The following is a 12,592-nucleotide window of genomic DNA, read 5'->3' as shown; positions in this document are numbered from 1 at the left end:
TCGTAACGACATACAACACAAGAGAAACTTCGATAACAACACTACAGTGGCATCATAATTTGTGCAAAAGACACCGCACGCATTGTAGCACGCGGTACAGGATAGTAGCTAAGAGCCAAGTGTAATAGCACTGACATATCTAAGGAGAAAAAAAGGAAACCGTGAAAACAAAATGTCGTCTGGGGCAGACGTTCGCGTGCTTGTCGAGACTACGCGACCGCCACCACGTGACGCTGCTTCCTCAATAGGGACGCTCAGACCTCATCACCTGCCCTCACTGGAAAACTCTGGCGGAAAGATAAAATAATGTCACTGTCTTTAGTTTTAATCTGGTGGCTTAGTGGGAGCAGTATAAGCTTGAGAATCGGAGTTGAACCAACGTTTATTGTTTCGCACCGCGGTGTTACGATCGCAGTATCCTGTATCTTAAGATACGCGATACATTCTTCAATGTATTGGACATATAGATACTGATACACATCTTGCGAGAGGTATCGCGATACAGATACAAGATAGCCAAAGAGTATCTGGGATACTATCGAAGATACATGTATCTTCGATACTGCCCAGTACTACGCCATGCCCAGCCGCGTCGATCACGGATGATATAACGTTGGTGTTGACGTCAGCTCCCCTCAGCATAAGGTGAGATGGTGGACGACAATGGCTAACTCCTTTAAACCTTGCTAAACCATGCTGCACTTTCCTTAGCTTTGCACTACTTTGCACTCCATCGCTGAGGTCTTTACCGCTTTAAGTCAGTTAAAGCCACGAATAACTTTATTTTTAGTCCACTTTAATTCATTTCAAATGATGTTATAAGTACACTACAGTTAAGAACAACAAATAATGCTCCCTATGCTTTCATTCTCCTATTTTTCTGCTGCGATAAATTCGGCATACCGTGTTAGCTAGGGCGGAACGGAGCTGCTGATCCTCGGGGATGATAACCATTGATCCGGTGCGGAGGGCCTGCCAAGGGATCTTTTGGGTATGTATAAATCGCCACACGCTTCTTTTTTGGGGCATGAGATATCTCTAACTTTATTAGAATACACGATCCTCGCCGATAGGTATAGGAAGGGAAGAAAATAAGTTCATCACAAAGAGTTGTAACATTCCATGTTATCATGTGATCAGACCTTTTTTACTTCTCATTTCATCTGCTTTCTCGCTTCTTCGTTACCTTAAACAGTGTCGAGTAAGTGAAACTCGCACGCAGCTATGCGTTACGTGCGTAACAAAAACAGCATTTATAAAAGTCATAAAGCTAGACATTTTATTAACACCAAGCAAAGAAACATGTCTAGACTTTCAGAAGAGAGCGTGCCAGGGCTCTTCTGTTGACTTTCGCCGTCTCGGTCTTCGGGAATGAGTCCACGAAGTAAACGCCCCCATACAAGTGCTTGTGAACGGCAAGGTTGCCTGCGAGATCAAGTAAAGCTTGTTATCGAAGATGTCGTCGGACATGCATTCCACATGTGACAACAGTCTCAAAACTACAAGCTGTCGCAAAGGAATTTTTTCGAGGAGGGCGGGGGGGCGGGGGGGGGGCATTTGCTGAAAGCCTTGAAAAACACCTATTTTCATTATTTATTTTCGGCAGTTGACGGCCTTCCATCAAAATTTCAAAGAGAGGAAACCCCCCTCCCCCCTCGCCGCGGGCCTGACAAGCACGATGGCCGCTTCGCTCGCTGCAGCGGCCGTGTTTCCGCGGCACAGCGTTTTGTTGTGTTACGCCGAATCGAATGCCAACTAAGTGAACTGCCAGCCTTACTCCGTATAGCATATAGCACTAAAATTTGCTGTTATCGCATTAAATTCTTGGCCTTTGAGGCTAAACTGCGGCTTCCTTCACAGACCATCTCGGTTATCGCTAATTCACTGCTCGTTCACGACGCGCTGCCTAACTCGATTGTTGACATTGCACCAAGCTGTGTTCGGGTGCAAAACTTAATCCTGAATCGGGACATAAAAGTGTTTGCCTATTCTAAAGTGTAAGCAACTATTTGCCCGTCAATTATTCACATTGCTCATCACTGTAGTTTTTACTCGTCTTCCTATAATCCTTACGCTCGAACTTAGTTATTTTTCTCGTGGAAAGCTGCTATGATTGCGCCTTTGTAGAAATCAAATGACTAGCAGGGTCACTATACGCAGAGAATGACATCTCTAACAGCATGTTCGCAAACAGCGCCAAGTCATAATACGCGCATACTTTATACCACATCAATAAAACAACACCATCACGTCTGTTCAGCTGACGTTATAGCTGCGTTAGTGTAGATCATGTGGTTCGTTTTATGTGTCGTGTGAGAGCAAACCTCACTTGAATATCATGTTAACGTTGAAATTTTAAATATTTTCTTTATGCGGTTCATGTTCAGATATTTCTTGAACGCCACAATAAGTAACCCCTGCATTGTTTCTTTGATTCCCAGAATTCTCTGTTTCTTGGTCATTATTGGTTTACCCGAATTTTCGCATTAATCTCCAGTTAGTGTTACGTCGGCCACCCTACAAAATATTTTTGTCGTTAATATAAATAACAGTGGGAGTCATTCTGTGGTTGTCCGGTAAAATATTGATAGACCAGCTACAATCTCACGATCAAGCACGCGAATCGCCTATAGTTTTATTTATCAAAATCTACTTCGTTATATTTGTGAACACATAAAGGTGCCTTGCGCGTGCGTCATTGTCACATTTTGCACCGCACGTCTGTCGCCGGTGGAGCGCCGCGACGTGGCAGCGTGTCTCGAGAATCTCAATCTTTCGTATAGTTTTGTTCTGTAAACAAAGGGTGACGAGATCAGTCTTGCTGGATCTCCGTGTGTCGTACAGGGTCTGGGGACAGCCAAGAAGCTCCTAATCTAATTCTGAAGCCGTCGGCAAGCCAATAAGCAGAATACAAAGGAAGAATTTTTACTGTGTGCGTGCGCAAGTGCGGATTGTTTTTGATAATAAAAAGCACACTGATAACAACAGTTGTAGTGCAAATACTATTTTCTTCACAGTATAATCTTTCTCAAAGATTAACAAGGTGCGGAAACCAGGGCCTACACCCAGGTGTAATATGCATGCAGGTAAATAAAAAAGATGGCTGTTCCCTCCGTCATAGAAATCGATATAACACGAAAGTGAAACGTGTCGTCACAGAAGTAGTTGACCTATTATAGTGCATTGGCATATGAGAGCTTGTACAATGTGTATTGTTGTTTGTAAGATATAGCACCGCTTGATGGTGGACGCACCCACGTTGGCGCCTAGGGGCACATCTCCGTACCGATGACTAACGCCCGTAATCACGATTTAACCCTTGGGGTAGCTGAAGTTGTCAAGATATACCCGGACGCCGCATATGGTGAATACCGCGCAAAGATGGCATCAACAAGCACATAGTAAACACTGATACTCGATATGCACTCCTTCAAAGCGTCGTGAAACGTGAAGAGAAACGCGACGAGCGTCGTGTCTTCCCTCTAGCCGTTATTCCCACAGGGCGAGCAGGGAGCGCTGTGCGACAGGCAGGCGAGCGCCGGAGAGCTATTTTTCGATATTGTCGTGACGTCAAGAGAGAGGTCGTAACGCACAGATCAAGGGAAGAACAGCAGGTCGGTCTTTTTATTACCGCGCGCAGCGAGTTCTTCTTCCTTTTTCCTTTCTATCTTCTGCACACAGCAAAAGCCCATTTGTGTTGTCGTCTTTGCTATCGCATGCACGTGGCATTTGCCTCCCTCCGAAAGAGGCATCGTCCCGATGCACCACCTAGGCGCTCTACTTAGCAAAGCGCACACATATGTACTGGAACCCACGCGACAAACGAGAGTTAGCTGAATAGGTACGGTTTCATCCGCACGACGTGGACGACTTCGGGTGATGTTTCCGGCGGCTGGAAGTGCAATAACTGTCGGTAACGACCTCGTAGTTCACGTCGTTCAAGCGTCGGGTGAGTGTATGGCCCAAAGTATCGTCTTAGCAGTTTTTCACAAAGTTCGCGTCGACGTATTAGAATCCGGGCCCACACTTTGTCGCCTGGTGTGTAGCTAACGAATTTGTGTCGTAGGTGGTACCGTTTCGCATCTTGATGTTGCTGATGACAGACGCGTACGCGGACAAGCTGTTTGGCTTCCTCAGCGCGCTGAGTAAATTCTTCGGCGCCTGTATGAATGTCGTCACATTCGTGCGGCAGCATAGCGTCCAAGGTTGACGTGACTTCGCAACCATGGATCAAACTGAACGGTGTCATGCCAGTAGTTTCCTGTCTAGCGGTATTATAAGCGAAGGTCACCTAAGGCAATATCTTATCGAAGTTTTTATATTCCGTGTTGACGTATATGGAGAGCATGTCTATGAGGGTCTTATTAAGGCGCTCCGTTAGTCCGTTTGTTTGGGGATGGTATGAAGTGGTTTCACGGTGATCTGTACCACTGAGCCTGAGAACATACTCCAAAAGTTCTGCGGTGAAGACAGTTCCTCTATCTGTGATCACAACCATTGGGGTGCCGTGCCTAAGAACGACGTTTTCTATGAAGAACTGAGCCGCTTCTGCTGCTGTGCCCCGCTGCCTAGCTTTAGCCTCCGCGTAGCGGGACAGGTAATCGGTGGCGACATTAATCCATCTGTTCCCGCAGTAGAAGTTGGGAATGGGCCTAGGAAATCCATTCCAATTTGGGCGAATGGCTTTGCTGGTGCTTCGACTGGATGTAAGAGACCGGCTGGCTTGCCAGGGGGCGCCTTGCGTCTTTGGCAGTCGGTACAAGGCTGCACGTGATGTTTAACGGCAGCAGGTAGCTTTGGCCAGTAGTACTCGCGTCGCAGTCGGCACAATGTCCGGGTGCAGCCTAGATGACCAGAAGTGGCTTCACCATGGCACGCGTTCAGCATTTATTTTCTAAGTGATTCAGGCACGACGAGCAAGTACGTGCTGCCGATTGGAGAAAAGTTTCTTCTCTCTATGTGTGCGTTACAACCTCTCTCTTGGCGTCGCGACAATATGAATGGATGCTATGATTGAGGGTTGGGCTAAAGCTGCGACCGCGCGGTGTCTTAAAGCATTGACGAAATTACACTTCTCCTTGTGGAAGCGCGCCGAATGGGAAGGTCGCAACAACGCCGCGTTGCCGGAGCTAACTGCGGCGGCAACAAAGATTTTTGTTTTGTTTTTTCGAGCCTGGTGGCACGCATGTCACCGCCCCGTTATAAGGAGGACGCTCATAGCATCCATCCATCCATTTAAAAACACTGCTAGAGGAAATTGTGAAAGATAAAAGGCACGTCCATGTAGCCTCCGTTGTGTGTTTGGCGGTAGCTCAATGAGCTAAACACCCGCCAGCCATCTTCGCGGACCGAGTGGTCGTGGGTTCCGCTCACGTCAATGAAAATATTTCTCAGCTATTTTTTCTTTGCGATCTGATGGCGTTGATTTTGGTGACGTATTTCCGTGACGCAAATACGTCATGAAAGTCTTGGTGGACCCCGGCATAAAACACTTTCGTGTTAAAAAAACATGCAGGGTCCCTTATGCATTCACCTAAAACGACTCGATGGCGAAACCCACCGTCTTCATCTCAGTCGCAATGTATTGATCATTTACCTCAACGCGCCCTCTCCCGGAAAGCTTTCTGCACACAACGTGGTTTCGCACTGCCTCCAGGGTCGGAGGGATTGCAAGCCTTCTGCGCCGAACCTGTTTCTGCACAGCCTCCGGGGTCGGCCCTTCTTTGACGATGCGATGGATTCGTGTAATGATGTCACCATGTCAGGTCATGTTATGTGACGTCATAATGACATCATGATGAAATCACAAATTTTTGCGGTCTATAACTTCACGAAGCCGTAATCTCTGATCACGTGACTTTTTGAGTCGTTCAGCGTCGTTCGTGTTGATGCCGATGATCAAGAATCAAGGCTTTCGTCTAAAGATTCGATGTGCCGCTGGATATGTAGTGGCTCTTGACTTGACCAACCTCGAGAGTAGTCACACTAATGCGAAAACATTTAGAGCATTATCCTGTTTTTTTTATGCGCTAAGTGTAAAGTATACATTTCTACATCGCACAATGCATACCATCACACATTACACACTGCGTGCCATCTATAGCAAGCAAATTGCGTTTAAGTTTTCTACACGAGCAACTCACTGGAAATAGTGGCCTTTATCTTCTCGGCAAGACTCAGCACGTCCTGCTCTCTGCCTTTTTCCGTAAGGACGATGGCAGCCGCAGGTGCCTCGCCGAAGTCCGGGTGCGGAACGCCAACCACAGAAACCTCCTCAATCTCGTCCGCGTATTGGCGGAGTAGGAGTTCCTCCAACTCTGCGGGGACGACTTGGTTATCCATGCACTTGATCATCTGTTTTAGCCGCTCCACTATGTACAACCGACCGTGCTCGTCGTAGTAGCCTGCGTCACCTGCATCAATATAACAGTCAGAATACACAGAACCACTCGCTATGATGATGTGGCATCTTCAATATGTTACGCAAATGCAGAGTTGATAAGAGATTCGATCAATGCCTACGCATAACTTTATTGAATTATACAGTATATAATAACGATGCGTTGATTCATAGGAGACCCGCCGTGTTGACTTGGGGGCTGCGACGGGTCGCGGCTATGCACGATTGCGCAGCTCCAAATATCATCATGGCGGTCGCATCTTATCGGGGTCATTGTTGCAATGAGGTACATTGTCTGGTTGCAAGACATGGCAACCAAATGTTGCTGGCCCTTGTTCTTTAAGTGTTGTTTGCTGTCTCATGCTGCTCTATTTCTTCCAAATGGATTGACAACGAGTCGAGCTTCACACTTTCCTTCAATACCACTGCTTACTCAAGCTTGTATGAACGCTTCATAACTCTGATTGCTCAGAACTAATGCTAAGTCTCCGTGTATGGCTCCCCTGATAATTACATCCTGGAATTGAGAGGTAAGCCGCTCGAATTGAGGTTAGATAACATTAATCTATACAGGGTGTTACACGTAACAAAAGCCAAGGTTTAAAAAAAATTCGGGAGCCCTTGCCCAGTCGGCAAAATAGGGACAAGCAAAGCTTTTGGGTTTCTTATCTACTACTTTGCCTTCCTCTTTTTCTTTCTGTCTTCCAAATGAATTACGCAATGCTCCCTCCTAACTATTTCCTTCGTCCATGCGGGGAATTGGATCGTAATTCACGCGCTTAGCAGCTCAACACTTGAGTTGCTGCAGGCAACAACGACGGTTTTGCGGTCATATCCAGGCAAACGTGAAATGTCTCAACGTTAAACGACAAGTGACCTCCATAAAACATCACAACGGCGACATGTTTACGATCGAGAGTGCATCGGTTATTGGAAAATGGCACATACAAATACGCAGTCGACCGGCACATCTTCGAGGGCGGCATTTCTTTGCATTCACGGGCGCTACGTTTTCTGTTTAAGCTAGCCGTAGTGTGTCCGACTCTATCTCAAAAAATAAATGGGTATGAAAAAGTTCTGCCACCGGGAATCGAACCTACGACCTCTTGACCTAGCAAAAGCGTAGCAACGACCTAGAAGCAACCTAGAAACAACCCTCATCACCTACCTAAAGCCTAGAAAAGACCTAGAAGCAACCAGATTAGTCTTCAGAACCGTCTAGTTCTGCTGTTTCATGGCTTGCGCGGCTTAGTGCTTATGTAAGCTTCGCCTTTTTTTTTCGGTCACGCCTACAGCGCCAACGAAACTTGTGAGGCGCTCGTCATGTGACGCTCGTTATGGCATTTTTACATTGCGCTTCATTCGTTGTTTATTTAGATCGATTATTCAAAACTTTAAATATTCACTTTAAGGTCAAGTGGATTTCATTACGTTGTAGCGAACATTCGAAAACGGACATGTAGAGGACATTCGAAAACAATTTTTTTCAGGGCAACATACGTGCTGCGTCGTATTTTTCCCCGGCGTTTAAAGAAAGCCCGCGAAATATGAAACCGAACCACTTGACTGCGTTTATGGGGTACCGTGTTGCAGTGCTCGCAACGATTCTTCGAACGGAACAACCGTGCGTGCGGACCGTGAACCCAGGCCCGTAGCCAGGGTGGGTGCCCTGGGTTCCCGGACCCCCCCCCCCCCCCTGAAATTTTGATGGAGCACTCTAAGAAAAGATCGAGTAAAAAGGGCGTCTTTTTGTCCCACAACAATAATCGTCATTTATTTTGCCTTCCTTTCCTTGCACTATCGCCGCGCGCCCGGCACTTTCCGGTCACGAACGACATGCGCGCTATCAGCGTGACATAGCATTCTTGGCAGGAAAGTGGCCAGCGCCGAGTTTTCAAGAAAGGAAACGCAAGCAAGCCAGATGACGATTATTGTTGTGGGACAAAAATACTCCCTTTTTACTCGATCTTTTCTTAGAGTGAGGGTATGTTTTACGTTAACAAATAACGACAATACGTGGTTTCCTCAAGTAGTCAAGGCCTTTAGTAAGTGGGCCCCCTCGCAATAGGTTCCTGGCTATGCACCTGCGTTAACCTATCGCTTATCAGGGACGACGGGTGCTTCCTTGCCGTCTGCCGTCGTCAAAGATGCTGATGCGCTCTGAAGCCAATGCATCGAGTCGCGGCCGCCAATTTGGCTGCGTTCCGCATGCTCGGTTGCATTGCCTCACGGCGCTTCGGTTGCACCCCAACCACTGTATACGTAGTGCTTATGAAATGTATGTGTAGGAGTATAGGCGTGTGGTTGCAGTTGGCTGACTGCACAAACTCTTCCCACTTGTTCGAGTATAAAGCTGGCTATCTACCATGCATCATGCAAAAACCTATTTTTATGTATGTTTGTCATGCAGAAAAGCCGAATAATAAAATCCGTAAACAGGGGGTGGGTGCTGGAGCCGACGTTTCGACAAGTGGACTTGTTTTCTTCAAGGCTGGAACTGATTTCCTTAGCTCTGGTGTGTATATGCTTCGTGCCCTTTCCGCCACAAGGAAGGGGAGGGCAACTGTCAGAGTGGGGGTGAGGGAGGGGGGGAGGCCGCCGTGACGAACTGGCGTAGTCATAAGGCAGGCGAAGAAAAAAAGCGGGGCGGATAGGGGAGTATACGTTTCGCTGAATGATTGTCAGTGGAAGCACGTGGCATTTTAACAATAGTAGGTTCGAAATTCCTAGAAGGGCTTAACTCCCGTTGGTTTTCGTTGTGTATGTACCATACAGAATAGATTCAAGAGTCCCCTTAGAAACGTAATACCTGCTGGCTGGAGTGTATTGAACTTGTGACTAAGGTATGACTCTGTATATTTTCTGTCTCTTGGGGACCGGAAGTTTGACTAAAGTATGTAAAGTTTGAGATCGTCGAAGTTGTGACTTCTTGCATTAAAATGCTGTGCCACTGCTTTGGGTAACTTCTTCATCGTGTCCGCGTGATACCCGTTTGTTCTAACATTAAGAGGTTGCTCCGTTTCGCCAATGTACCGTTTTTGACAATATTGTTACGAGAAACACACAGGCTCGGAGGAATAGGAACTGGTGTATTTACAACTGGTTAAGCGAGCAGCGCTGCTGATAAGAACAGCTCGCCCCAGACTCTCTTGTCGTCTTCTTCTTTGTCTTGTTAACCGCGATGCCACTGGTACCTAGCAATATCAAAATTCGATCATGTAGATAAAGTTTGAACTAGTGCAGGTAAAACTAGATTTTATATGATGGACGTAATCACTTCCGGTGCTTTTAACTATAAGGTCATTATGAAAGTGTTTAAATGTCTTACATCTTGGACGAGAACAAGGTGTTATGTGGGCAGTAGAATGAGGGTTTGCCACGTGCTTCCACTGACAATCATTCAGCGAAACGTATACCCCCCGTCTCCTCCACTTTTTGTTCCTTTTCTCTTTTTTTTCGCCTTCCTTATGACTCCCCCAGTCCGTCACGGCGGCCTCTCAAACCCCCACCCCCACCCCCACTCTGGCAGTTGCCCTACGCTCCCTTGTGGTGGAGAGGGAACGAAGCATATACATACGAGAGCTAAGGAAATTCGTTCCAGCCTTCAAGAAAATTCCCCTTGTCGAAACGTCGGCTCGAGCACCCACGCCCTGTTTACGAATATTTCATCGCAAGCTTTTATAGGGAACCCAAGCTCAAGTTTGCGGCGCGACGACAGCGCCGTGCCAGCCACACTGCGGCTCTGTCGGAAAGCTCTGAACCTTCGCGCGGCCGGCTCAGCCCCTTTCACGGTAGCGGTAGCGCACGTGCGCACGCGTTCTTCTCTCGGTGCGGGTAACTGGGAGGCCGTCAGCTGGGTACGTTGAACCAAGAGGCTTGCTGTGCGAAGCTGCGCATTTCCACGATGGCAGAAGCGACCCCGCGGAAGCGCAAGCGTGGTCCGAAGTATTGCGGTTTAGTGGCCAGCCACAACAGTGCAGACAAGGCACACGATTCACGTGTTAAACTGTATCGGTTCCCGGGCGTGTCGCGCGAGAAATAAAGGCGGCAAGCGTGGATAGCTGACAGCGCTGTCTCGCCTTCTCTTTTGGCTGTCTGAGTTCATCGCTTTCGTTCGTTCCGACTACCTGAATCGGTAAGTAACGGGGCGCATGCACGCAGCGACTACAGTAATGATTACTCGCTGTCTTCTCGCATTGTTAAAGTCCAGTTACGGTTGTAGGTGAAGCAATTTGTGTTTTGATTCCCCGTGCTCGTGAGACCTACCCGTCGTTGTTGAACGTTCACATTCGCGTTATACCGTTAGCGCTGCGCGGTTGGTTGAATTCAACTGAACTCCGCACATTGTCAGAACTTCGGCGCCTGCATTTCACGCGTCGGGAAGGCTGCTTTATCACGCCGGAACGGACGTCTGTGCATTTTCAGCAAGCTTTGACATCGTTCTGCAGGTTTGCTTTGTTTTTGTCACTTTATTGGGGTGATATATATTTAAGCCGCTAAATATAACTGGCACTTAATACATGCTTTGCAATTGCAACCTTGAAGTAACCACCTTCTGACTTTGTGCGATTTTCTAGCCGCGTTCACGCAACAGGATTTATACGCCTGTCAAGTCGGTATCATAAAAAGAGACTGCAAGCATGACGCGAGAGCCGAAAAAACGAGGCGAGCAGTTCATCTTGCTTCACAGTGGTTGAAGCTCAGCTAGCTGCCTCACGTCTTAATCGGCGGGTGATTCTCCAGCGGCACGGAGGACTTGACTCTAACCTTCTCAGGAAGCAGTGCCATGGCCGTATAATCTTTTTTTCGCACGCCGCAAACGTTTGTTCACGAAAGTACACGGCTGCTACTGTAAGCATGCCATATCAAAACAACAATCATATGATTCGTAGTCCACGCCGCAGAACAACGATAGCGTGTACGGGTTCATTTCGGAGTGCATGTGGACCATTATTCATCTTTAACGTGACAGAATGAGACTTACCTCGAGGTATACGTCCTACACGGTGTAATCGAGACTTGGGAAATGCATTTCGCTTTGAGTCGGGTGTGGTTGTCGTCGATCGTCTGCTCTTCACCGTTAACGTGATTTACGAGCGTTCCTCATTTTATCAAGTTCGCTTTGCGGCAGTGCCAGTCAAGCTTGAAGATCCTTTTGAAGCCGCACTGCACGCGGTACATTGTGAGACGCCGCAAGTGCACCGCGAGAGCTCTGCACGTGCACGGAAGCGAGCGGCAACGCGGTGGAGAGAAGGGAAAACGCTCGCTGATCACGCCCCAGTTTCTCTTTTTCTGCCAGAGATGGCGCTGTCTGTCAAGAGCAGCAGCGCCGCTAAGCGTTGCTTGGGAAGCCTATCTTCCACTTCCTGCCGTTTCTTTGGAAAAGCCGAATGACAGACACGTGAAGGGAGGCCCAATGTTCCGCACCAGCGGGATTCTTAAACATGCGCAATGTTTAGGACATCCCGTGGCGTTTGTTTCTATTCTTCATCGTTCTTTAAACGCAAAGAGAACGGATATATGTGCAGTCATGTTTTTATAGCGCACTAGAAAGCAATGAGAACTGCGGCTGTGTTGATAATCGAATCCGTACCTGATTTACACCAGCCGTCTCCGTCAAATAGCTCGGCCGTTTCCTTTGGTCGCTTGTAATAGCCCCTCATCACAGACAGCGAGCGGAAGCAAATCTCTCCTGTCTCGTAGGGGCCTAGTTTTTGACGAGTGTACACGTCCACAACCTGTGAATGGAAAACTTACTTTATTGTGCAGGTAATGTGAAAGAAAAATGGTCATGGTAATTTATACAAGAGCTTCCAGATGGAATGGCATGTTTTCGATAAATTCGAAAGCGGTACCATGAATCAACAAACATACTTATAAACATTCTTGTTCTAGCACATGTTCTACTCTGTGCTACAGTGGATTGTCAGTTTGGCTCCGTGGTTAATCAGCATTCCAACACCCCCACCTTTCCTTTCTGACTTTATCCTCTTGCGCGCTTCCCAAACATAATTTCGAATTTATGGAGGCTCTTTCAAGCCTCTGATGTGTGTTTCTTTAACCGCGTTAACACCTATCTGTAACGCATGTTAGAACATGTGTTAGGACAAGTCAGGGCTACCTGCTCAGATATATTGATTTCTTCATTCCGTTTCACACTCAGATGATAATCCCTCGAGGGTGGGAGCGGTC

The 12,592-nt window shown here is 47.4% G+C and overlaps 1 protein-coding gene across 1 annotated transcript in view; it reads right to left on the bottom strand.

Annotated features, from left to right (window-relative positions):
• Positions 1-1,264: 1,264 nt before the first annotated feature.
• Positions 1,265-12,592, bottom strand: part of LOC125756155 (uncharacterized) — an 89,757-nt gene continuing 78,429 nt past the window's right edge. Inside the window, exons 6-8 of the mRNA XM_037652213.2 lie at positions 11,994-12,138; positions 6,144-6,413; positions 1,265-1,425 (exon numbers count right to left, since the gene is read on the bottom strand). Coding sequence (XP_037508141.2) covers positions 1,307-1,425; positions 6,144-6,413; positions 11,994-12,138 — 534 coding nt within the window. The 3' untranslated portion in view covers positions 1,265-1,306. The remainder of the gene's footprint in view (positions 1,426-6,143; positions 6,414-11,993; positions 12,139-12,592) is intronic.

The sequence above is a fragment of the Rhipicephalus sanguineus genome, chromosome 2 (assembly GCF_013339695.2).
Source record: "Rhipicephalus sanguineus isolate Rsan-2018 chromosome 2, BIME_Rsan_1.4, whole genome shotgun sequence".
Taxonomy (NCBI): Eukaryota; Metazoa; Arthropoda; class Arachnida; order Ixodida; family Ixodidae; genus Rhipicephalus; species Rhipicephalus sanguineus.
The sequence above is the reverse complement of the archived record's forward strand: the minus strand, read 5'-3'. Positions and strand labels throughout refer to the sequence as shown.